This window comes from Schistocerca cancellata, chromosome 8 (genome assembly GCF_023864275.1).
Source record: "Schistocerca cancellata isolate TAMUIC-IGC-003103 chromosome 8, iqSchCanc2.1, whole genome shotgun sequence".
Classification (NCBI taxonomy): Eukaryota; Metazoa; Arthropoda; class Insecta; order Orthoptera; family Acrididae; genus Schistocerca; species Schistocerca cancellata.
This window is the reverse complement of record NC_064633.1, coordinates 599,451,201-599,476,602: the sequence shown is the minus strand read 5'-3', so window position 1 is coordinate 599,476,602 and position 25,402 is coordinate 599,451,201. Positions and strand designations below refer to the sequence as shown.

The 25,402-nt window shown below is 43.6% G+C and overlaps 1 protein-coding gene across 1 annotated transcript in view; it reads left to right on the top strand.

The window, feature by feature from the left end:
• The window catches only part of LOC126095029 (uncharacterized), a 183,881-nt gene that overhangs the window by 27,554 nt on the left and 130,925 nt on the right, over positions 1 to 25,402 (top strand). The window contains exon 3 of the mRNA XM_049909690.1: positions 4,776 to 5,004. Within this exon, the coding sequence (XP_049765647.1) occupies positions 4,776 to 5,004 (229 nt within the window). The remainder of the gene's footprint in view (positions 1 to 4,775; positions 5,005 to 25,402) is intronic.

Genomic DNA, 25,402 nt, shown 5'->3' with positions numbered 1-25,402 from the left:
CAATGTTACAAGGTTATAAAATATATATATAAGCTGTAACTTACCAAACGAAAGCTTTGGTATGTTGATAGAGACAATATAAACAATAAAAAACACACAAACACACACACAAATTTCAAGCTTTCGCAACCCAAGGTTGCTTCATCAGGAAAGGGGGAAGGAGAGGGAAAGACGAAAGGATGTGGGTTTTAACGGAGAGGGTAAGGAGTCATTCCAATCCTGGGAGCGGAAAGACTTACCTTAGGGGGAAAAAGGACAGGTATACACTCGCACACACACACACACATATCCATCCGCACATATACACACTCAGGCAGACATATGTAAATGCAAAGAGGTTGGGTAGAGATGTCAGTCGAGGCGGAAGTACAGAGGCAAACATGATGTTTAATGACAGGTGAGGTACGAGCGGTGGCCACTTGAAATTAGTGGAGGTTGAGGCCTGGTGGGTAACAGGAAGAGAGAATATATTGAAGGGCAAGTACCCATCTCCGGAGTTCTGACAGGTTGGTGTTAGTGGGAAGTATCCAGATAACCCGGACGGTGTAACACTGTGCCAAGATGTGCTGGCCGTGCACCAAGTCATGTTTAGCCACAGGGTGATCCTCATTACCAACAAACACTGTCTGCCTGTGTCCATTCATGCGAATGGACAGTTTGTTGCTGGTCATTCCCACATAGAATTCTTCACAGTGTAAATCACGTGGGTGCTTTGCACGTGGCTCTGCCTTTGATCGTGTACATCTTCCGGGTTACCGGACTGGAGTAGGTGGTGGTGGGAGGGTGCTTGGGACAAGTCTTACACCGGGGGCGGTTACAAGGGTAGGAGCCAGAGGGTAGGGAAGGTGGTTTGGGGATTTCATAGGGATGAACCAAGAGGTTACGAAGGTTTGGTGGACGGCGGAAAGACACTCTTGGTGGAGTGGGAAGGATTTCATGAAGGATGGATCTCATTTCAGGGCAGGATTTGAGGAAGTCGTATCCCTGCTGGAGAGCTACATTCAGAGTCTGATCCAGTCCCGGAAAGTATCCTGTCACAAGTGGGGCACTTTTGGGGTTCTTCTGTGGGAGGTTCTGGGTTTGAGGGGATGAGGAAGTGGCTATAGCTATTTGCTTCTGTACCAGGTCAGGAGGGTAGTTGCGGGATGTGAAAGCTATTTTCAGGTTATTGGTGTAATGGTTCAGGGATTCAGGACTGGAGCAGATTTGTTTGCCACAAAGACCTAAGCTGTAGGGAAGTGACCGTTTGATATGGAATGGGTGGCAGCTGTCAAAATGGAGGTACTGTTGCTTGTTGATTGATTTGATGTGGACGGATGTGTGAAGCTGGCCATTAGACAGATGGAGGTCAACATCGAGGAAAGTGGCATGGGATTTGGAGTAGGACCAGGTGAATCTGATGGAACCAAAGGATTTGAGGTTGGAGAGGAATTTTTGAGTTCTTCTTCACTGTGAGTCCAGATCATGAAGATGTCATCAATAAATCTGTACCAAACTTTGGGTTGGCAGGCTTGGGTAACCAACCTATCAGAACTCCAGAGATGGGTACTTGCCCTTCAATATATTCTCTCTTTCTGTTACCCATCAGGCCTCATCCTCCACTAATTTCAAGTTGCCGCCGCTCGTACCTCACCTGTCATTCAACATCATGTTTGCCTCTGTACTTCTGCCTCGACTGACATCTCTGCCCAAACTTTTTGCATATGTGTGTGTGTGTGTGTGTGTGTGTGTGTGCATGCATGCGTGCGCGTGTGCGAGTGTATACCTGTCTTTTTTCCCCCCTAAGGTAAGTCTTTCCGCTCCCGGGATTGGAATGACTCCTTACCCTCTCCGTTAAAACCCACACCCTTTCGTCTTTCCCTTTCCGTCCCCCTTTCCTGATGAAGCAACCTTGGGTTGCGAAAGCTTGAAATTTGTGTGTGTGTTTGTGTGTTTTTTATTGTTTATAAATAAAAACAATAAAAACACACATACACAAATTTTTGTGTTTTTTTATTGTTTTTATTGTGTCTATCAACATACCAACGCTTCTGTTTGGTAAGTTACAGCTTCTTTATGGTGTTACTTCTTCAGAAAGATATTATTTTGCATGGCTGTGATTCAAGAAATCTTCTGCACTATAATAATGTTTGTTTTACAATATTTTTTTAGGTTTGGGTAACAGTGCCCCTTCCATATTGAGTTTATAAAATTCATACCCATGTAATCTAATCTAATCTCAGGAGTTTTTTCATACACACAACTGGAAGAAAATATTTCACCCTTTTAGGTGTTTCCAGTTTGCTCAAGATTTATTGCTGCAATAGTATATATGGAGTACATTAAATGATTACATTTACAGATCAATAACACAAGTGGTTGTGAGGTGCCAGGTATCAACCCGTGGTGAAACACTCATATTAGTATGTGGTGTAGCCTCCATTTGTGTCAATGCAGGGGCCGTTTTTGGCATCCAGTGAATCATACAGATGCTAAATACTATCATGGAATATGTTGTTCCATGCCTGCCCAACCTGTTCACAGTTCTGTAGGAGTTGTTGGTTGATGAGTTGTACAAATCACTTCTTGTACCATCATACCCCACACACGCTCGATAGGAGACAAGTCGGGAGAGCGTGCTCTCCAGAGAAGTTGCTGCACATCTTGCAGAGCACATTGAGTTTCATGGGCAGTTTGTGGGTGTGCATTGTCCTGTTGGGATAAAGTATCACCTTCCTGTCACGAGAATGGAAAAAGAGCGGGTCTAAAAATACTCTGCATGTACTTAGTGTTGGTTAACATCCTCTCCAGAAACACCTAAGGTGAACGAGAGTTGTAGCTTATTGCACCCTAGACAATAAGGGCTGGTTGGGGCCAGTGTGTCTTGGACGAATACATTCTATGAGACTGTGCTCACGTGGTCTACGGTGTGTACGCAAATGACCATCACTTGAGAGCAGGCAGAATCTACTTTCATCTCTGAAGAGCATGGTGCACCGCTCCATGTTCCAAGTGATCCTCTGACAGCACTAGTTAGCTGCACATGTTGATGCTGTGATGTGGATGGAAGACAGGCTAGATGTGTGTATGGCTGTAGTCCCACTGCTAATAACCAGTTTGCAACAATTCATATGTTCATAACGTTGTCTACAGCTGTGAAACTGTTCGCATGACTACTGACACCAGCATCGTTGCACAACTGACACAGCACGTCCATCTTCTGTGACACTTCTCTGAAAGAACCATCCTGCCACCAGGACATTTCAAACTCACTCGGTTGCTTGTAGGAAGCACGAGTGCATCTCTGTGGCATGGTTGCCTGCTTACTTCACATGTCTGCAACACACTAAGCCTTCTGGAAAGGGTTGACAAGACACTCTGGTAACTATGCCGCTATACTATCTGTTGGCGGATTACAATGAAACCATTACCAGTACATCTACTATCCCCCAAGTTGTGTACGTCATCATTGGATCAAGATCGACGTAATCGTTTCAGGTGTACTAATTTTTTTCCCCAGCATTGTAGTTTTAGTCTGTGGCTAGGTAACATCTCTTTGTCTAGTCTCATACTAACACAAGGAGCAGTCCCCTCCCCCCCCCCCCCCCCCACCCCCCCCACCCCCTCCCCCCTCAAAAAGTTGTAGGTTTCTCTTTGTGAAAACGAGAGTCTCTCTTTCTTTCTTACACAGACACACACACACACACACACACACACACACACACGACACACACACACACTGATGAACAGTCCACAGAAGAGTCAAGACTGCTCCTGAAGCACATGCTCTTGCTCCTCATACTCATACTGGCATGGAAGATGTTTGACAGTGTCATATAGAACTAAGATGTTGTTGTCCGAATGTCTGTGTCTCTGATTTATTGCCATCTGTCATACGACACACTTCTGTTTCCTGCATTTGTTTATTTACTTTTATTAACATTTCATGCACTAAGACAGGAATATCAGTTCAACTTTGGCTTGGATGGAGAAATAATTTCTGATCTTTTTGGAAGATCAATTCCAGCATTTATTCAGCATGATTTAGGGAGGCCAGATAGAATATTTGTCATCATATTAACTCTGCTCTTACATCACAAGTGCTAAGTCTCCCCTGCAGTATGTCCTATGTTCCCATAACTTTCCTGGCCTCAACCTTTGTTCGTCGCTGTCCTTCACCCACCTGTTCTCTTCCCTGTTCCACTCCAGCACTACGCCCTTCTGTTCCACCATTGCACCCACAGTCTTTTTACTTTTCTCCTCTCCCCTCCTCCCCACCCCGCCCTCTGTCTAATCTCCCAACTGCACCTTGCCATCCTCTCCTCTCACTACCTTATCCCCATGTGCTCCCACAAGCAGCACTTTACCATTTGCCCACCCTTACCCTGCTATCCTTCCCCCCTCTCTGCCCCAGCCTCCTCCTTACCCTCACCACACAGATTGTGTTTCTCACGATGCTCTGTTGCTCGCAGTCTGGCCTCTATAGTCAGAGACTGTGGTCACATGTGTATGAGGTGTGTTTGCATGAATGTGTGTATATATGTTGTCTAACTAAGAAGAAGAACTTTTGGCCAAAAGCTTACTTGTTTTAGCAGTCTTTTTGTTGTGCCTGTCTGTGACTCATCACCACCACTATGTGCTGAGTACGACTCAATCATTTCCATAATATTGTTATTAAGTTATTAAGAATTTTAACCTCACTTTTCCTTATGCATTTGTTTGAGGCCAGATCTCCAACTATGCTCCTTACCTCAGATTGGATTTATATGTTCACTGTATGTATTTCATTTTCGCAGGTTTGTAAGCTTGTTTGGACAGTTTTCCTGTACAAAAGAGATGTTCCACCTTGTGCTGAAGCCAAGATATCGTGGTATTACTCATTTAGATATAACAAGCTGCTATTGGCTTCCACCTGGTGATATTTACAAACATGTATCAAAAATGGATCAACTAGAGAGTTTATATGCTGTGGATACACAGCTTGATGTGTTTCATATTATACAGCTTTCGCAGAAACTTCGGAATGTAAGTACATATACACTTGACAGCAGACTAATTATACAATTTATTACCAAATGCTCCCGTTCTTCATGGGCTAGTGTACCATAGTTTAAGCAAACACCTGTTTTTTTATGTTTTTGGGGTTTTATAATTCAGCTGATAAAATCACAACCCTTATATGATCATTTTGTTTTCTGTCTGGCATCTGCCTGCTAAAACACCTTTTTCTCAGGAATGAGTAGAGATGTCAAGTTGAGATCTATGTCAAAGGATAAGGTCAATAATCCCTTGGCACTGTAAAATATTTAAGCTTCTAAGTTAGCCCAATCAAAAGATATGGCCATTTATGTCACATAATGTGATACTCGCAAACTCGCTCACCAGAACCTATAGATGAGCTATCTGTATCTATATATGTAATTGAGTTTGTACAGAACCCTCGGGGTGTGAGTTCTACTCACACTAATGACCAGTATTTTTTTTCCCCCAATTTAAACTCGATGACTGCTGTACACCACTGAGACTTTTGATACCCACTTTGAAAAGATATAGACTATGAGTGGAATTAAATGCAAGCACATGCCAACTAGAGACATAATATTCAGCACCAGTGCCGTATTGCTGCGTCTGAGAAATGATATATTATCAGTGTCTCACATGTATGGTGACTGGTGATCCCATTCAAGGCTGTTTGTTTTTATAAAAAGTGGTCACAGTTGATTTATAGAGATTTTTATGACCGTTTTTAAATATATAGTTTGTATTTCAGTATTGAATTTTCTGGAACACTGTATTTCAGTCGAAAGTATCTGAAAATTTTGCCATTTAGTTGGAAAGAATAATTTTGAATAGTTTCTTAGTGCATTTTAATTCTACAATGCCCTGTAATGTTATTTCTTGTGATGGGCTTTTTTTCCTCTTGTAGAATACAGACTGATCGTTGTCACTGTTTAATAAACTATTTTTCTAGATCTATACCTACAAATGTACTCCGCAAACCACTGTACAATATGTGACAGAAGGTACCTTATATCACTACTAGTCATCTCCTTTCCTGTTCCACTCGCATATAGAGCAAGGGAAAAATGATTGTCTATATGCCTCCACATGGAGCCCTAATTTCTCATATCCTATCTTCGTGGCCCTTGTGGGAAATTTACATTGGCTGCGGTAGAATTGTTCTTCAGTCAGCTTCAAATGCCGGTTCTCTAAATTTTTTCAATAGTGTTTCTCAAATAGAATGTTGCCTTCCCTGCAGGAATTCTGTGTTCCCAAAGCATTTCCGTAATACCTACTGGTAACAAATCTAGTTGCCCACATCTGAATTGTTTTGATGTCTTTCTTTAATCCAACCTTGTGGAAGTACCAGACACATGAGCAGTACACAAGAATATGTAGCATCAGTGTTCTGTACGTGGTCTCCTTTACAGATGAAACACACATTCGTAAAATTCTCCCAGTAAACCAAAATTGACCATTTGACTGCCCTACTACAAGCCTTACTTGCTTGTCCTATTTCGTATAACTTTACAGTATTACACCTGGATATTTAATTGACATGAGTGTGTAAAACAGCACACTACTAGTGCTGTATATGAACATTATGTGATTGTTTTTCTTACTTATCTATGTTAGCTTGTATTTTTTCTACATTTAAGGCTAATTGCCATTCATCACACTAGCTAGAAATTTAGTCTAAGTCATCTTGTATCCTCCTGAAGTCACTCAGTGATGCTGCCTTTCCATACACCACAGCATTATCAACAAACAGCCACAAATTGCTGCTCACCCTGCCCATCTTATCATTTTTGTACATAAGAGAATAATAGTGGTCCTGCCACACTTCCCTGGGGCACTCTTGACAATACCCTTGTCTCTGATGATCACACACTGACAAGGACGGTGCACGGATTTCTATTACTTAAGAAGTTTTCAAGCCACTCACATATCTGGGAACCTGTTCTGTATGCTCGTACCTTCATTAGCAGGGTGCAGTCTGGCACCATGTCAAATGATTTTTGGAAATCTAGGAATATGGAAGTTGCCTGTTGCCCTTCATCCATAGTTCATAGAATATCATGAGAAAACGGCAGCTGAATTTTGTACGAATAATGCTTTCTAAAACATTGCTGATTAGTGCACACCCAAGTATTTTCTTCTCAAAGAAATTTATTGCATTCAGAATGAGATTATATTCCAGAATTCTACAACAAACTGATTTTAAGGATATTGGTTTGTAACTTTGCAGGTCTCTTCTTTTACCCTTCTTGTGTACAGGAGTCATGTATGCTTATTTCTAGTTGCTTTGTACTTTGCACTGGGTGAGAGATTCACAGTAAATGCAAGCTACGTAAAGGGTTATTGGCGTAGAGTACTTTTTGTAAAATTGAATTGAGAATTCCATCCAGTCTTGATGACTTATTTTTGTGAGCCTTATGTTCTTACCTCCTGTTTCTTCTACACAAGTATTACATCTCATGACTCTTGCATTCCATTTTAAAAGTATTGAATTCCTTTGTTGTAAAGTAGCTCACACTCATTTATTTATTGTTTTCATTTCAGTGAAAAGTCTATGCAGCATCTTGCCTGTTCTCACTATTCATCACAATTATTTGCATCAGTAATATATTCTTACCACCAATGTATGGTGTGACAATTGCCAGGACTACAGAAAGAGAAAAGGCACATCAATGACTGGACGGACAATTCATAATTTTGTGAAAAAAGAAAAAAAAGATAGGGCATGGGGAGATCTGAACACTGATCTCCTGTTTTCCAGTCCAACACCATGACCACATAACCATGACACCGTGGCCCCTGCCCAATGGCTCGATGCAGCACATCTTGGGCTTAGATGAGCTTAGATGATTCATTCTTTCTATTTTGCTTTGTTTTTCACAGTTCAGTACACCTTCTTCCTATTTTCATGCTCAATCTGTGTTCAGTTTTTGACGAGCTATCCACTGTGCCATTTTACCATTAAATCTGAAGTAGGTGTGGTGGGGAATTTCCCTTGTAAGATATGACAGTGGTAATTTCTTAGACTATTTGGAAAATTTTATTTGATATGGCTGAAAGGAGTGTTGATGGAAGTTCAAATGGTGCTCCAGGCCAGTTAGAATATAGTCCCTATTAATCTCTTTGTTGTACTAGCCATTTCAGTTTTCCATAGACTCTTCACCCCCCATTTGATTTGCCAGTGTCCTAGAAAAATACTTGTTTTACATTCCAACAAGATCCTTTTGTAAACTTGCAGTTTTGTGGATTTTACCAAGCCTGTCTTTAGTTTTATTATCTGACAGTAATGATCAGAGAGACAAAGACCTTTTGTAAATACATACTTCACAGTTTTTCCTATTGATATGTATAAGTATAGCTGCTGAACTATTTGATATCCTAGTAACATTGCTTACTATTTATGACATGCCAAAAGTTTTCCAAAATGTTCAGGAAGTTGTAGGGATTCCAGTAGTGAATGGCCACATGATATAGCAGAATAACAGTAAATGCAGTTAACGAACACTTTATGACCGACACCAGACAAACATCAGAAGCGGATGCCTACAATACAGTTGTTCATAGCTAACTGAGCAGGCTAGAGTGTCAGAGGTAACCCTACCTGTGGGAGGGCTAAGCTCGCATCACTGCCAAAGATTCATATTTATGTAATACTAGCTGAGAACCCACTGTTGCCCAGGTATGTGTTTATTCCAATTCCATTAGACCATCTCCTCCTCCCTCTCTCTGTCTCTCTCTTCCTTCCCTCTCTCTCTCTCTCTCTCTCTCTCTCTCTCTCTCTCTCTCTCTCTCTCTCCCCCCCCCCCCTCTCTCTCCCTCCCTCCCTCTCTCTTCCTTCCCTCTCTCTCCCTCTCTCTTCCTTCTCTCTCTCTCTCTCTCTCTCTCTCTCTCTCTCTCTCTCTCTCTCTCTCTCTCTCTCTTTCTTTCTCTCTCTGTCCATCTCCTCCTCTTTTACTGCATGAATGGTGAAACTGTAGTAAGCAATCAACTTTTTCCTTTTCATCATTTTGCCAAGAGTCTGAGTGAGAGAAGATCTTATAAAGGTTTGAAATTATGTGGAAAGTTTATTGCAAATCAGTAAGTACTCTCATTCTCAAATACTGGATGAATATAGTCTGGCTATTTGCATTTTGTAAGCTATATTTCTTTTTCACCCTCCACACCCTCACTTTTGACAGGCAGGTGGTTTTTATCTGTATAGTGGTTCTTTCGAGACTGTAAGTGATATTTGTACCAAGTGTGATTGAAATCGATCCATTGGTTTAGAAGAAGAGCACATATACGTATTATTTTATAATAGTTATAGATTTCACAGCAATCGACGTTGAGGTCTCCACAGATCCCCCTTCCCCCCCCCCCCCCCCCCCTTTCTCCCCTCACCCTCACTATGTGGAGCACTGCCAGAAGGAGGTCAACGAAGGTCACAGCTGGTGTCTTGTTCTTTGCAAATTTGCACATGACCAGCCATGCTATGTCCAGCTGTAGGCATTTCTCAGTGAAGAAGCACAGCGATGGTGCCCCTCCCACCCTCATTAATGCGGGTGATACTGGCTAAGGTAGGAAGGATGTCATCAGATATGTTCAAAGTGAGATTGCTGATTAGTGTTGAAGTTCTCATGTAGTGGCAGTGGGAGGGTTTGACAAACGAGTTTGTGCACTGTCATCTATATCTTCATGCATGTTATCTTCTGTCTGAGCAGTGCTTGAGTTGTCAGTGCTGATGTACCATGCAAAATCCAGGCAGGTTTGGTGCAATGCATGGGGACGGTGGGCCTGGTGTGGTATTAATGTCATTCACTGTGTCATGCCTGATGCCTGTTTGTTTACATGTCACACACAGTACATGGTTAACAAAGCAGTTGTCCACATAGAAGATGCATGCACGCTGTTGGAAAATTTCACCATACTGACCTGCATTAAGTGCTGAATATGTCTCTGTATCTGGTCCGTTGACTCAGCTGCTGTTGCTCTCTCATCACTTGTATTTGCGGATAGTGGTACTGATATCATTGTAATTGTCTTAGGGACGGTTCCAGAGCATCCAGTTCCCTACCTAACAAATGTGACCGAGCTTTCAGTTCTAAATTTTCATTGTGTATATTGAGCCCGTCCTTTTGACTTCTTCGTAACTCTGTGTCACCACTTGTAGTTCGGACTCCAAAGTCCGATGATCGTTAAGTAGCTGTAAATGGACACCTTGTGTATATTCCAAATGGGATTTCCCTGGAACAAACCTCTCCAAAGTGTCAGAGCAATATGCTGGTATACTGCCAGTGATACTGGGTACGACTCTGCACTGCTGGCGTGCCTGAGGATACCTCATTTTAGGTCAGAGGAGAAATGAATTCAATGGAAAAAATCTGTGCCAAAGAATGATTCATGAAAATCTGTGACCAAAAACTGCTGTGTAAATTTCTTGTATAACTCACAGTCCACAGTGTTAGTAGAGGTTTCAAATAGCCTGATATGAGTTTCATCTGTGGCCCATAGTTGAGCAACAGATATAATAAGTTCCATTTGTGGTTGTTCCACAGGCATGCTCCTCACTTCATAGCCAGTGTCTGTAAAGAAGTATTTATTTGTTGCATTGTCTAACACATACAGTCTACTACTGCCACTTGTAGGTAGTGCAAAACTTGTTTGACCCACACACTTGAACCGTAGGCTGTGTCCTGTGATCCAGATCACCTGTTGTGGACTGTGTCACATCTGGGTGGTTGCATGGTGTGGACCATTTGCACGTCTTGTCATTGAAGTGTGACTGAAACCAACACAGCCGCAGCCATGCCCCCTCACTCTTGTGAACTCGTATTGCAGGCGAGCAGTCTTACTTTTGTAATGTTATGGGAGATAGGTCCCACACTTTTTTGCAAAAGCTGCAAACCCAAAAGATGAATATAATGTAATATTTCATGTCATTGATGCTGATGTCCCCACAAAGTTGTTACTAATTTTTCCCTCAATGCCTGTTTTTATATTCATGATTACATATACACTCCTGGAAATTGAAATAAGAACACCGTGAATTCATTGTCCCAGGAAGGGGAAACTTTATTGACACATTCCTGGGGTCAGATACATCACATGATCACACTGACAGAACCACAGGCACACAGACACAGGCAACAGAGCATGCACAATGTCGGCACTAGTACAGTGTATATCCACCTTTCGCAGCAATGCAGGCTGCTATTCTCCCATGGAGACGATCGTAGAGATGCTGGATGTAGTCCTGTGGAACGGCTTGCCATGCCATTTCCACCTGGTGCCTCAGTTGGACCAGCGTTCGTGCTGGACGTGCAGACCGCGTGAGACGACGCTTCATCCAGTCCCAAACATGCTCAATGGGGGACAGATCCGGAGATCTTGCTGGCCAGGGTAGTTGGCTTACACCTTCTAGAGCACGTTGGGTGGCACGGGATACATGCGGACGTGCATTGTCCTGTTGGAACAGCAAGTTCCCTTGCCGGTCTAGGAATGGTAGAACGATGGGTTCGATGATGGTTTGGATGTACCGTGCACTATTCAGTGTCCCCTCGACGATCACCAGTGGTGTACAGCCAGTGTAGGAGATCGCTCCCCACACCATGATGCCGGGTGTTGGCCCTGTGTGCCTCGGTCGTATGCAGTCCTGATTGTGGCGCTCACCTGCACGGCGCCAAACACACATACGACCATCATTGGCACCAAGGCAGAAGCGACTCTCATCGCTGAAGACGACACGTCTCCATTCGTCCCTCCATTCACGCCTGTCGCGACACCACTGGAGGCGGGCTGCACGATGTTGGGGCATGAGCGGAAGACGGCCTAACGGTGTGCGGGACCGTAGCCCAGCTTCAAGGAGACGGTTGCGAATGGTCCTAGCCGATACCCCAGGAGCAACAGTGTCCCTAATTTGCTGGGAAGTGGCGGTGCGGTCCCCTATGGCACTGCGTAGGATCCTACGGTCTTGGCGTGCATCCGTGCGTCGCTGCGGTTCGGTCCCAGGTCGACGGGCACGTGCACCTTCCGCCGACCACTGGCGACAACATCGATGTACTGTGGAGACCTCACGCCCCATGTGTTGAGCAATTCGGCGGTACGTCCACCCGGCCTCCCGCATGCCCACTATACGCCCTCGCTCAAAGTCCGTCAACTGCACATACGGTGCACGCTGTCGCGGCATGCTACCAGTGTTAAAGACTGCGATGGAGCTCCGTATGCCACGGCAAACTGGCTGACACTGACGGCGGCGGTGCACAAATGCTGCGCAGCTAGCGCCATTCGACGGCCAACACCGCGGTTCCTGGTGTGTCCGCTGTGCCGTGCGTGTGATCATTGCTTGTACAGCCCTCTCGCATTGTCCGGAGCAGGTATGGTGGGTCTGACACACCGGTGTCAATGTGTTCTTTTTTCCATTTCCAGGAGTGTATTATTATATTAGTTTTAGGGGCTGAGACTCTTTCCAGGATTTCATTTAATTTAGTGAAGAAAGTGTCCACATTACCCCTGAGTGAGCAGTACATGCACAGAATGATTAACTTTTTCTGGATGTCTTTCTTTGTTAGTTCAATGTCTGCCACTTCAAAATATTTATCTACACCTATTGTGATCATATCCTCTCTAACTTTAAATTGTGTCCCACTTCTAGTGTAAATATGTGATCGCCCTCTTTTAAGGTAATTTTACAGTAGCAACTTCTCGACTGATATGCTCTACGCCAGTGCTCTGTAATGCATATTACAGTGTAGTGTAGAGACTGTAATTCATCTTCAGCGTTGTGCACTTTATTTTTAATATGCTGCATATTTTGGTGAATGATTTCTTTCTGTCTGATGACTGTCCACTTTGATATGGTACATTCTATCTTCTGTATGTTCATTGAAGAAATCTCTTAACCAGGTTGAGAAACTTTTAAGGGGTGGAGCCTGTTGTCATGATTTATCCTTTAAAAAAAATAGGTCCTACACCTCTTACCCATGTCAACAGATATTTGACCAAGTGTCACCCCTTACCCATTTTCTGTACTCCTTTCCCAAGCCCTGTTGATATACAGACCATGTCCAGTGTATCCACACTTACTGACACTCCCCATTGGCACCAATGCAGTGTGCACCCCCTCAGCACTCATCAGTGCCACTTCCAGCTCTGAATTAACTGGCCATACAGCAGTGCCAGCATCAGGCCGGTCATGCCACCAGAACCTCTCAACTGGTCACACAGTGGTGTTGCCAATTCGGGAAGCTGTCTTGCTCAGGTCACCACCTATGTTGTTCGTCCCATCCCTGTGTGAGGCTGTTAGGTGCCCCATACACTATTGCTATCTGGTCATCTTATGTGTAGTCCTTACACAAGGGCCCTAAACCTCAGTCACCTGATTCAGCCCTGCTCTTGGCTTTTAAATGCTAGTTACCTAGTATCCTTCTCCAAACTTATCCTATAATCAGTGGCCTTCCCCTTTGTCTTGACTGCTACTAACAATGCTACTCTTTTCTTCCTAACATTAGTGGTATTTGCAGGCTTCCTACCCACTGGCAGAGTCTGCTACACATTTCCTACTACCACACCAACTTAAGGTTCTTCTTCCCTTGACTCTGGCGGCTGGAACCTGTTACTGATAGATACAAAAAAACTGTCAGATTGCATCCTCCTCGTACCAACTGTCAGTTCCAAACCACCCCTGTCATCATTGTCTTCCTTCATTCTCTATAGTTCATTCTTAGCAGCTTCCAAATGTGTCTGAAGAGTGCAAGATATTTCTTTCCTGCTCTTTTATCAAACTGTTCCTGCTGCATCTTTTACACTTTCAAGAGAGTGCCTTATTAACTTCCTCAGAGTCCCCCCCCCCCCTCCCCCTCTCACCCCAGTAAAACCATTTGTTACCACTTCCACAGTGTATCGCTACTTACTTTTCTATGACAACTTCCACAGTTTCCACTCATGCTCAGATAAAATAAAAGAGAAAGAAAAAAACCTAAATATAAAAAAGTGAAATAATTTATGGAGATGTATTGCATTTAGTTTGCTGTAAAAGTAATTAACCTCATAACATTGTGTTAAGTCATCTGTTCAGTTACTCTGAGACCATTTGACTCATCTCTCAGTTATTTTGAGACCGTAATGGTATTGAAACAGGAGGTGAAACGGAGAAGCCAGAATATAAACCTTTTTGTACAAAACTGTTTCATTTAGGAAGATCGTGCTGTAGTTCCTCTTTTAAATCATCACACTGTGGGGCGGCGGGTTAGTAGTAATAATGATTTTAATCATATATATTCAATCATAAGTAATAGGAGAAAGTATTTGAAATATTGGAATATTGTTCACCGTCTTTTACGAGAGCCTGGAAACAATTTCTGTGGTCAGCCAGTAAGTGATGGGGAACATACTGACCATAGTTCCCAGTCTGCAATCCACATTCTTGTCCAGCCCACTCTACTTGCTCAGCGGCATTAGGACTATGATTATAAATGATGATTTTGAGTTCCAGTTGATAGATATATTTGATAAAGATTCACATGTTCATCATTGTAATATTCATTATGTTAATACTGACAATAAATCTCTTTATCCTAAACAGCACTATGAGCAGTTCAGAGGCAACTTCTACGGTAAGTTTCTATTAAATTGACTTGTGATAATCAAAATAATTGCTCGCCACAAAAGTGGAAAATAATTGTCACCACTTGCCACGCGGATTTGTTAACATTACAGGTGGCACACTAACAGTTACTTCTGTGAAATCTAAGTGATCCAGATTGGTGTACAGTCCTCGTGAATTCACTTTCTATTATTACTGCAAATATGCGTTTACGAGGTGCATTCAAGTTCTAAGGCCTCCGATTTTTTTTCTCCGGACTGGAAAGAGATAGAAACATGCGCATTGTTTCAAAATGAGGCCGCGTTCATTGTCAATACGTCCCAGAGATGGCAGCACCGTACGGCAGATGGAATTTTACCACCAGCGGCGAGAATGAGAACTGTTTTAAATAGATAAAATGGCGACGTTTTCCTTACTTGAACAGCGTGTAATCATTCGTTTTCTGAATTTGCGTGGTGTGAAACCAATTGAAATTCATCGACAGTTGAAGGAGACATGTGGTGATGGAGTTATGGATGTGTCGAAAGTGCGTTCGTGGGTGCGACAGTTCAATGAAGGCAGAACGTCGTGTGACAACAAACCAAAATAACCTCGGGCTCGCACAAGCCGGTCTGACGACATGATGGAGAAAGTGGAGAGAATTGTTTTGGGAGATTGCCGAATGACTGTTGAACAGATCGCCTCCAGAGTTGGCATTTCTGTGGGTTCTGTGCACACAATCCTGCATGACGACCTGAAAATGCGGAAAGTGTCATCCAGGTGGGTGCCACGAATGCTGACGGACGACCACACGGCTGCCCGTGTGGCATGTTGCCAAGCAATGTTGACGCGCAACGACAGCATGAATGGGACTTTCTTTTCATCGGTTGTGACAATGGATGAGACGTGGATGCCATTTTTCAAACCAGAAACAAAGCGCCAGTCAGCTCAATGGAAGCACACAGATTCACCGCCACCAAAAAAATTTCGGGTAACCGCCAGAAAAAATGATGGTGTCCATGTTCTGGGACAGCGAGGGCGTAATCCTTACCCATTGCGTTCCAAAGGGCACTACGGTAACAGGTGCATCTTACGAAAATGTTTTGAAGAACAAATTCCTTCCTGCACTGCAACAAAAACGTCCGGGAAGGGCTGCGCGTGTGCTGTTTCACCAAGACAACGCACCCGCACATCGAGCTAACGTTACGCAACAGTTTCTTCGTGATAACAACTTTGAAGTCATTCCTCATGCTCCCTACTCACCTGACCTGGCTCCTAGTGACTTTTGGCTTTTTCCAACAGTGAAAGACACACTCCGTGGCCGCACATTCACCAGCCGTGCTGCTATCGCCTCAGTGATTTTCCAGTGGTCAAAACAGACTTCTAAAGTAGCCTTCACTGCTACCATGGAATCATGGTGTCAGCGTTGTGAAAAATGTGCACGTCTGCAGGGCGATTACATCGAGAAGTACCGCCAGTTTCATCGATTTCGGGTAAGTAGTTAATTAGAAAAAAAATCAGAGGCCTTAGAACTCGAATGCACCTCGTAGTAACAGCCTGCCTCTGATGTCATCCGAGGCGGCACGTACTCCGGTGTTTGACTGATGCAGATCGCACAGTGGCTGGGTGTGAAGTGAAGCCTAGTCTTGCCTCTCAGGTTGTATTGATAAATGTGGTGCAGCGGATGGCCAAGGGAACACCTGCTGTCATCCATTCTATGCCCATGGTAGCAGCCTCTAAACATCCGTTTTCTCAGACACACAATATTTTATAACACTGTTGTGTATTAATTTAGAATTTTTGTAATTTTTGTATGGATGTAGTTAAGTTGGTTAAAATCACGGAAAAAGTTTTAGCTTGCTTACATTTAAACTTTGCTGTCTAGAATTTTCAGAATGGAACTGACAGTGGAACCTGACCTATAAACTACAACTTTAAGAGACCTTGTGTTTGTTATTATTTACATCCCGGCATTGAAACCATTTATAGTTCTATTATTTAATAGGTTTCAACAAATCAAAACTTTCTAGCAGTAATATAACAGATACTTAATCTACTACAAATTAGAATGTTTTAGTTCCAAATTTAGTTTTCTGAAAATCACTTGAAAAATATTAGAGGTAGCTTAATGTGGTTACATAATTAATGTTTTTATGTTGAACTGAAGCTTCATACAAATTTTCATATTTCTACGTCTAATATTTAGCACCTTCCATTTTTCTTGAAAACACGGATTCTTACCAAAATATTTCTTTAGTCACATTGAGACTTGTACCATTTAATTTTGACATACAAGGGTATTTCAGAAAGTAAAGATACACTGTACACCAGAGGAACAGAAGAGTTTGTAACGGAACTGAAATGATGGTGGGCTGACAGTAATTTGGAGCCCGCGCGTCGGAAACGGGCGCGCTTGTGTGAGACTGCCAGGGAGTGCACCCTGATGCCATCTATTGGCGAAACTGGGAATTAGCGCTAACTGTCAGACAATGCGCTAAGATCTCGGAGTCAAATGTATTCTTTTTCGTGGTAATTATAAGTTATTACTGTATAATTTAATGTTGTAAAGCGCTAGTAGTAAATAATTATGACTGGTATAGACTCCAGGGTAGTAAATATAAATATTCTTAAATACTAAATGATTTCGGTAAAAAGGTGGTAGGGGAACGCCCCCACTCTTGGTGATACGAGCGTAGCTAGGGGTAGCTGGAGACACAGGGACTGAACAATGGAATGGCCTGGGGAGTGTTGACGTGATCGGACGTGCGTAACTGTGCTCACGCAAAAGTGATTGTGCAACAGCGAAGAGGCGAATATCGTCGCCGTTTTTGGAGTAAAACGCGACGAATGGTTGTTGAAGCCGCCTTTATGCCACTGGGGCTGATTGTAAGAATTCCTGTGCCCAGATTTTATGGCGGACATACAGTACCTTATACGAGTGCTACAGCTCATAGTTCCAGCCGCCATTAAGGGCATGAGGCGTGAGGAGCTGCGTTAGCCACATGCATCTCACCACCAGCACTGTCACGTCTACCCAAGGCAAGACTGCTTGCAATTGTTAAGTCGAACTTTGTATACATGTAAAAGGAGAATACCAGTTTTCTTTTATGCAAGTGCAGAGGACAGAATATAGTAATGAGTAAAATTACGACGCATGTTGTTCATTGTAAAGTGTAGTAACCTCAAACATAGTATAGTGAAATCAGACTGAGGCCACCATCGCCTCTTTCATTTACAATTCTTTTGGTTGTAGAATACTTTAGCGTATAAGAATGTTGAAAAGAGCAATGTTCACACCAGAATGAGTCGCCTATTTACAGTTACTTAAATTTTTCTGAGCAACCTTTCAAGTAAAGTCACTTAACTAATTCTGTATCAATGGTCCAAAGATTAATATCCAAAATCATTAAATAAGTTGAAGGATAGAATTTTGTTAACCGAAGTTGCATAACCTGTCTTGGTAGTAATTACCAAGCCAACTCACAGAGATTGAGAGAGTATTTGCTTTGTAGAATCATCTAGAATGATCAGAAATAGTAATATTCAGAATTATGTTTAAATTCAACTCAAGCCATTTCACTTCGAAACGAGCCCAAAAATTGATTTATTCTTTTGCTCCTTCAGAGCTGGCGACCGTAGTTATAAGTATTTTCAGGAGGATTCGACGGTAAGTCTGCTGCTCTCGTCGTGCTGATAGGATTATCCACTGCTGCTAGCAGTGGTGATTGGATACATAAGCTCACTACCAAGTTAAGTGGGTCAGGTAGGCAGTGTTACCGTGTGAACTGTAGGGCACTGTAGGCTGTGGATCGAACACGTTCAATCATCACAGCTCTTAGGGAAATAGTCCGGTTAGGAGTGTACTAATCATTAGGTGTGCTCCCTGCCGCCGTTGGATAAGCAGCTGCAGCAGCAAGTCGTATACTCCTAGCTCACTCATTTGTTACATAGTTTAATTCTTAATTTCTTTGCGTGTTTTTGGTACTTGCATTGTTTAATTCATAAATTTCGGGCGTATTATAGTATTTGAGAGTTGTAGCATCACGTTTTAGTACTCGAATAGTGTTAAATCGCGTAGTCTCCTTCCGCCGCCGAGCAGTGTGTCAGCGGTGCACAAGTGGCAGCATTACTGCATTTACTAGGCAATCTTGTATTTTAATAACCGCTTCAATTTTGTGTCGTTTTGTTTGCGCTCTCTGTAGATTAGTTCAGACGTTCTTTGCACAAGTTTTTAGCATGGATAGGGACTGCAACTGCTGTGTTCGGATGCAGGCTGAGTTGGCATCCCTTCGCTCCCAGCTTCAGGCAGTGTTGGCTTCGGTCACAAAGCTTGAGGCTGTTGCCAATGGGCATCACTGTGGGGGTCCGGATGGGGGTTTGTCGGGGACGGCCAGCTCGTCCCACGCATCCCCCGATCGGACTACGACTGTGGTTGCCCGGGATACTGCCCGCATTGAGGCTGCTCCCTCACCTGTGGTAGAGTGGGAGGTCGTCTCAAGGTGTGGCAGGGGGCGAAAGACATTCCGGAGGGCTGAACGGAAGGCCTCTCCAGTTTGTCTGACGAACCGGTTTCGGGCTCTGTCTCAGGCTGATACTGATCTTCAGCCTGACATGGCTGCTTGTCCTGTTCCAGAGGTTGCCCCTCAGTCTGCAAGATCCGGGCAGTCGCAGAGGGTGGGCTTACTGGTAGTCGGGAGCTCCAACGTCAGGCGCGTAATGGGGCCCCTTAGGGATATGGCAGCAAGGGAGGGGAAGAAAACCAAAGTGCACTCCGTGTGCATACCGGGGGGAGTCATTCCAGATGTGGAAAGGGTCCTTCCGGATGCCATGAAGGGTACAGGGTGCACCCATCTGCAGGTGATCGCTCATGTCGGCACCAATGATGTGTGTCGCTATGGATCGGAGGAAATCCTCTCTGGCTTCCGGCGGCTATCTGATTTGGTGAAGACTGCCAGTCTCGCTAGCGGGATGAAAGCAGAGCTCACCATCTGCAGCATCGTCGACAGGACTGACTGCGGACCTTTGGTACAGAGCCGAGTGGAGGGTCTGAATCAGAGGTTGAGACGGTTCTGCGACCATGTGGGCTGCAGATTCCTCGACTTGCGCCATAGGGTGGTGGGGTTTCGGGTTCCGCTGGATAGGTCAGGAGTCCACTACACGCAACAAGCGGCTACACGGGTAGCAGGGGTTGTGTGGCGTGGGCTGGGCGGTTTTTTAGGTTAGATGGCCTCGGGCAAGTGCAGAAAGGGCAACAGCCTCAACGGGTGCGGGGCAAAGTCAGGACATGCGGGGACCAAGCAGCAATCGGTATTGTAATTGTAAACTGTCGAAGCTGCGTTGGTAAAGTACCGGAACTTCAAGCGCTGATAGAAAGCACCGAAGCTGAAATCGTTATAGGTACAGAAAGCTGGCTGAAGCCAGAGATAAAGTCTGCCGAAATTTTTACAAAGGCACAGACGGTGTTTAGAAAGGATAGATTGCATGCAACCGGTGGTGGAGTGTTCGTCACTGTTAGTAGTAGTTTATCCTGTAGTGAAGTAGAAGTGGATAGTTCCTGTGAATTATTATGGGTGGAGGTTACATTCAACAACCGAGCTAGGTTAATAATTGGCTCCTTTTACCGACCCCCCGACTCAGCAGCATTAGTGGCAGAACAACTGAGAGAAAATTTGGAATACATTTCACATAAATTTTCTCAGCATGTTATGGTCTTAGGTGGAGATTTCAATTTACCAGATATAGACTGGGACACTCAGATGTTTAGGACGGGTGGTAGGGACAGAGCATCGAGTGACATTATACTGAGTGCACTATCCGAAAATTACCTCGAGCAATTAAACAGAGAACCGACTCGTGGAGATAACATCTTGGACCTACTGATAACAAACAGACCCGAACTTTTCGACTCTGTAAGTGCAGAACAGGGAATCAGTGATCATAAGGCCGTTGCAGCATCCCTGAATATGGAAGTTAATAGGAATATAAAAAAAGGGAGGAAGGTTTATCTGTTTAGCAAGAGTAATAGAAGGCAGATTTCAGACTACCTAACAGATCAAAACGAAAATTTCTGTTCCGACACTGACAATGTTGAGTGTTTATGGAAAAAGTTCAAGGCAATCGTAAAATGCGTTTTAGACAGGTACGTGCCGAGCAAAACTGTGAGGGACGGGAAAAACCCACCGTGGTACAACAACAAAGTTAGGAAACTACTGCGAAAGCAAAGAGAGCTTCACTCCAAGTTTAAACGCAGCCAAAACCTCTCAGACAAACAGAAGCTAAACGATGTCAAAGTTAGCGTAAGGAGGGCTATGCGTGAAGCGTTCAGTGAATTCGAAAGTAAAATACTAGGTACCGACTTGACAGAAAATCCTAGGAAGTTCTGGTCTTACGTTAAATCAGTAAGTGGCTCGAAACATCATGTCCAGACACTCCGGGATGATGATGGCATTGAAACAGAGGATGACAAGCGTAAAACTGAAATACTAAACACCTTTTTCCAAAGCTGTTTCACAGAGGAAGACCGCACTGCAGTTCCTTCTCTAAATCCTCGCACCAACGAAAAAATGGCTGACATTGAAATAAGTGTCCAAGGAATAGAAAAGCAACTGGAATCACTCAACAGAGGAAAGTCCACTGGACCTGACGGGATACCAATTCGATTCTACACAGAGTACGCGAAAGAACTTGCCCCCCTTCTAACAGCCGTGTACCGCAAGTCTCTAGAGGAACAGAAGGTTCCAAATGATTGGAAAAGAGCACAGGTAGTCCCAGTCTTCAAGAAGGGTCGTCGAGCAGATGCGCAAAACTATAGACCTATCTCTCTGACGTCGATCTGTTGTAGAATTTTAGAACATGTCTTTTGCTCGAGTATCATGTCGTTTTTGGAAACTCAGAATCTACTATGTAGGAATCAACATGGATTCCGGAAACAGCGATCGTGTGAAACCCAACTCGCTTTATTTGTTCATGAGACCCAGAAAATATTAGATACAGGCTCCCAGGTAGATGCCATTTTCCTTGACTTCCGGAAGGCGTTCGATACAGTTCCGCACTGTCGCCTGATAAACAAAGTAAGAGCCTACGGAATATCAGACCAGCTGTGTGGCTGGATTGAAGAGTTTTTAGCAAACAGAACACAGCATGTTGTTCTCAATGGAGAGACATCTACAGACGTTAAAGTAACCTCTGGCGTGCCACAGGGGAGTGTTATGGGACCATTGCTTTTCACAATATATATAAATGACCTAGTAGATAGTGTCGGAAGTTCCATGCGGCTTTTCGCGGATGATGCTGTAGTATACAGAGAAGTTGCAGCATTAGAAAATTGTAGCGAAATGCAGGAAGATCTGCAGCGGATAGGCACTTGGTGCAGGGAGTGGCAACTGACCCTTAACATAGACAAATGTAATGTATTGCGAATACATAGAAAGAAGGATCCTTTATTGTATGATTATATGATAGCGGAACAAACACTGGTAGCAGTTACTTCTGTAAAATATCTGGGAGTATGCGTGCGGAACGATTTGAAGTGGAATGATCATATAAAATTAATTGTTGGTAAGGCGGGTACCAGGTTGAGATTCATTGGGAGAGTCCTTAGAAAATGTAGTCCATCAACAAAGGAGGTGGCTTACAAAACACTCGTTCGACCTATACTTGAGTATTGCTCATCAGTGTGGGATCCGTACCAGATCGGGTTGACGGAGGAGATAGAGAAGATCCAAAGAAGAGCGGCGCGTTTCGTCACAGGGTTATTTGGTAACCGTGATAGCGTTACGGAGATGTTTAACAAACTCAAGTGGCAGACCCTGCAAGAGAGGCGCTCTGCATCGCGGTGTAGCTTGCTCGCCAGGTTTCGAGAGGGTGCGTTTCTGGATGAGGTATCGAATATATTGCTTCCCCCTACTTATACCTCCCGAGGAGATCACGAATGTAAAATTAGAGAGATTAGAGCGCGCACAGAGGCTTTCAGACAGTCGTTCTTCCCGCGAACCATACGCGACTGGAACAGGAAAGGGAGATAATGACAGTGGCACGTAAAGTGCCCTCCGCCACACACCGTTGGGTGGCTTGCGGAGTATAAATGTAGATGTAGATGTAGATGTAAATACTGGCGAGTAACGGTCAAAAATGTATACGCAAGTGAATTTAGCAAGGTCCACGTAGCACCTAGTTAATGTGGTGCAATGGCGAGGGTAGGAGTGGAGTAAAAGTGAGCTGAGGTTGTGGCAGCTGTGCTGGATTCAAATATTAACTACGTGAATTCACTACTGCCTCTTACCATTGGGACTGAGCTATTTACAGGTAAAATACGTAGCAGTAAGCGCAAAGGCGTGACAGCTACAAGTCCGTATTGGTTTTATACATACGGAATTGGGAAGTGGGTCATTCCGTCAGTGGAGGGGGTTAAAACAACCGAGTCAGTGGAGAACATACCCCATTTACTGATGGAAAGATTCAGCGGTTCGGTCGCAAGTTGTGGCGAGCAAGTTGGCAACACTGGTGTTAACCTTGAACCGTTAGCTTTCTCCTCGCGGTCGTTCAACAGTGGAATATTGCTTCTGGTTGGAGTACATCGTGTTTAAAATGGCTGCGCCGATTCAGAATCCCGCCAAATGTGAAGTGCGCTCCATCATATGTTTTCTTCATGAAAGGTCAGCGACCAGCGGATATTCACAAAGAAATTGTTTCTGTTTGTGGGAACATTATGAATCGACAAAATGTAACGAAATGGTGTTGTCATTTCTCTGAAGGTAGGACCGATGTTCATGACGAACAAAGAACAGGTTGGCCATCTGTGATTGTTGATGCCCTTGTCTGGAGAACGGAGGAAGCAATTTGTGCGAATAGATGTCTCACATTGAAAGAATTGCATCAGATCATACCGGACGTGTCAATGAGAACTCTTTATGACGTTGTGACTGTCAAGTTAGGGTACAGGAAATATTTTGCACACTGGGTTCAAATACTGTTAACGGAAGAACACAAAAAGAAAAGGATGGGCTTTGCACTTGGCTTCCTCACACACTATGCTGAAGCAGGTGATGAGTTCCTTGATCACATTGTGACAGGTGATGAGATGTGGCTTTATCACCACACACCTGAATCCAAGCAACAATCAATGCGATGGCGCCATTCGAATTCACCAAAAGCCAAGAAATGCAAAACGTCGATTTCAGCGAAGAAAATCATGGCTTCTGTTTTTTTGGGACAGACAAGGCATTCTTCTGTTGGAATTTATGCCTCCTGGAATGACAATTAATACTGCTGCATATTGCCAGACTTTGAATCGTCTTCGAAGGGCAATTCAAAAGAAACACAGGGGAATACTGACAAGTGGAGTCCGCTTGCTTCATGACAGTGCTCGGCCTCACACAGCGCTCGTAACCAAAGCACTACTCAAACATGGGACGTATTGGACCATCCGCCATACAGCCCGGACTTCGCGCCCACCGACTTCCATGTCTTCCATTACCTGAAGTCACATCTTGGTGGAAAATCATTCCACGACGATGAAGAGATCAAAGGTGAAGTTGAAATGTGGTTCTGACAACAGGCGGCAACCTTCTATGACTGTGGGGTACAAAAGCTTGTGCACTGACTTAACAAATGTTTGGATAACAGGGGTGATTATGTCGAAAAATAACAAATAATCCATAAGATGTAACTGACGTTTTCTAAATAAATGTTCTATTTAAGGACTGCGAGCCATTGTATCTTTACTTTTCGAAATGCCCTCGTACATCTGCACATTATGACCATTTTTTTGAGTTTCTAGCTTTATTAATTAGCGCCACTTATTTTTTTCTTAAAACGATGTATTTAGGGAAAAATATTGACCTGATCATTCTGAGGTTTGACAGTTTACAAATTAATATACATGTGCTAACAAAGTTTGGAAAAGCAACTTGATCTTTTAATTCCATTCTTAAATTATGGTGCAATACGTATGTGCTATGCAGAGTCGTGGCACTACTAGCAGTGAGCTGGGGCAAGTCCTGGCACACTCACTCACATCTGTAACTCTCAAATGATACAGCACTTGTTTTGTCACAACACGATCAACAGAATGACAAATATCGAAATAACTGACTGTGAGAATAGAAGAACAACTGAAATTGCTCAACAGAGGGAAGGCCACTGGACCTGATGGGATACCAGTATGTGTCTACATAGAGTAAGTGAAAAGCCTTACTCCTTTTGTAGTAGTAGTGTACTGGAGGTAGCTGGAGGACGAAGCATTCCTTACTGATTGGAAAAAGGTGCAGGTCATTCCTGTTTTCAAGAAGGGTCATTGAACAGCTGCACTATAGGCCTATACCTCTGACGTTGGTCTGTTGTAGAATTTTGGAACATGTTTTATGTTCACTTGTTACGACATTTACAGAGACAAATATCTGCGGGAATCAACATGGGTTCTGAAAACAATGATTGTCTTCCAGCCAATAATACCATATGATCATTTCATTTCCCAACACTTGAATATCTTTCTTCAGTCTGGGGATACTTACCAGACATGATTGATAGAGGAAATAGAGACGATGCCAAGAGGAACAGTGCATTTAATTATGGGTTCATTTAGTAAGAATGGAAGCATCAAGGAGATGTTAACCAACTCCATTGACAGACACTGCAAGAGAATGGTTCTGCATCACAATGCAGTTCACTGTTAACGTTCTGAGAATGTACGGATGCTTACCAACGATGTTCTTATCGCAGACCGTTTGTGACTAGAACAGTAAAAGGTGGAATGACAGCTGTACACAAAGTACCCTCTGCGACACAGTGTAAAGTAGCTTGCAGAGTGTAGATGTAGATGTTATTTCACTACTAGTGCTAGTTTGG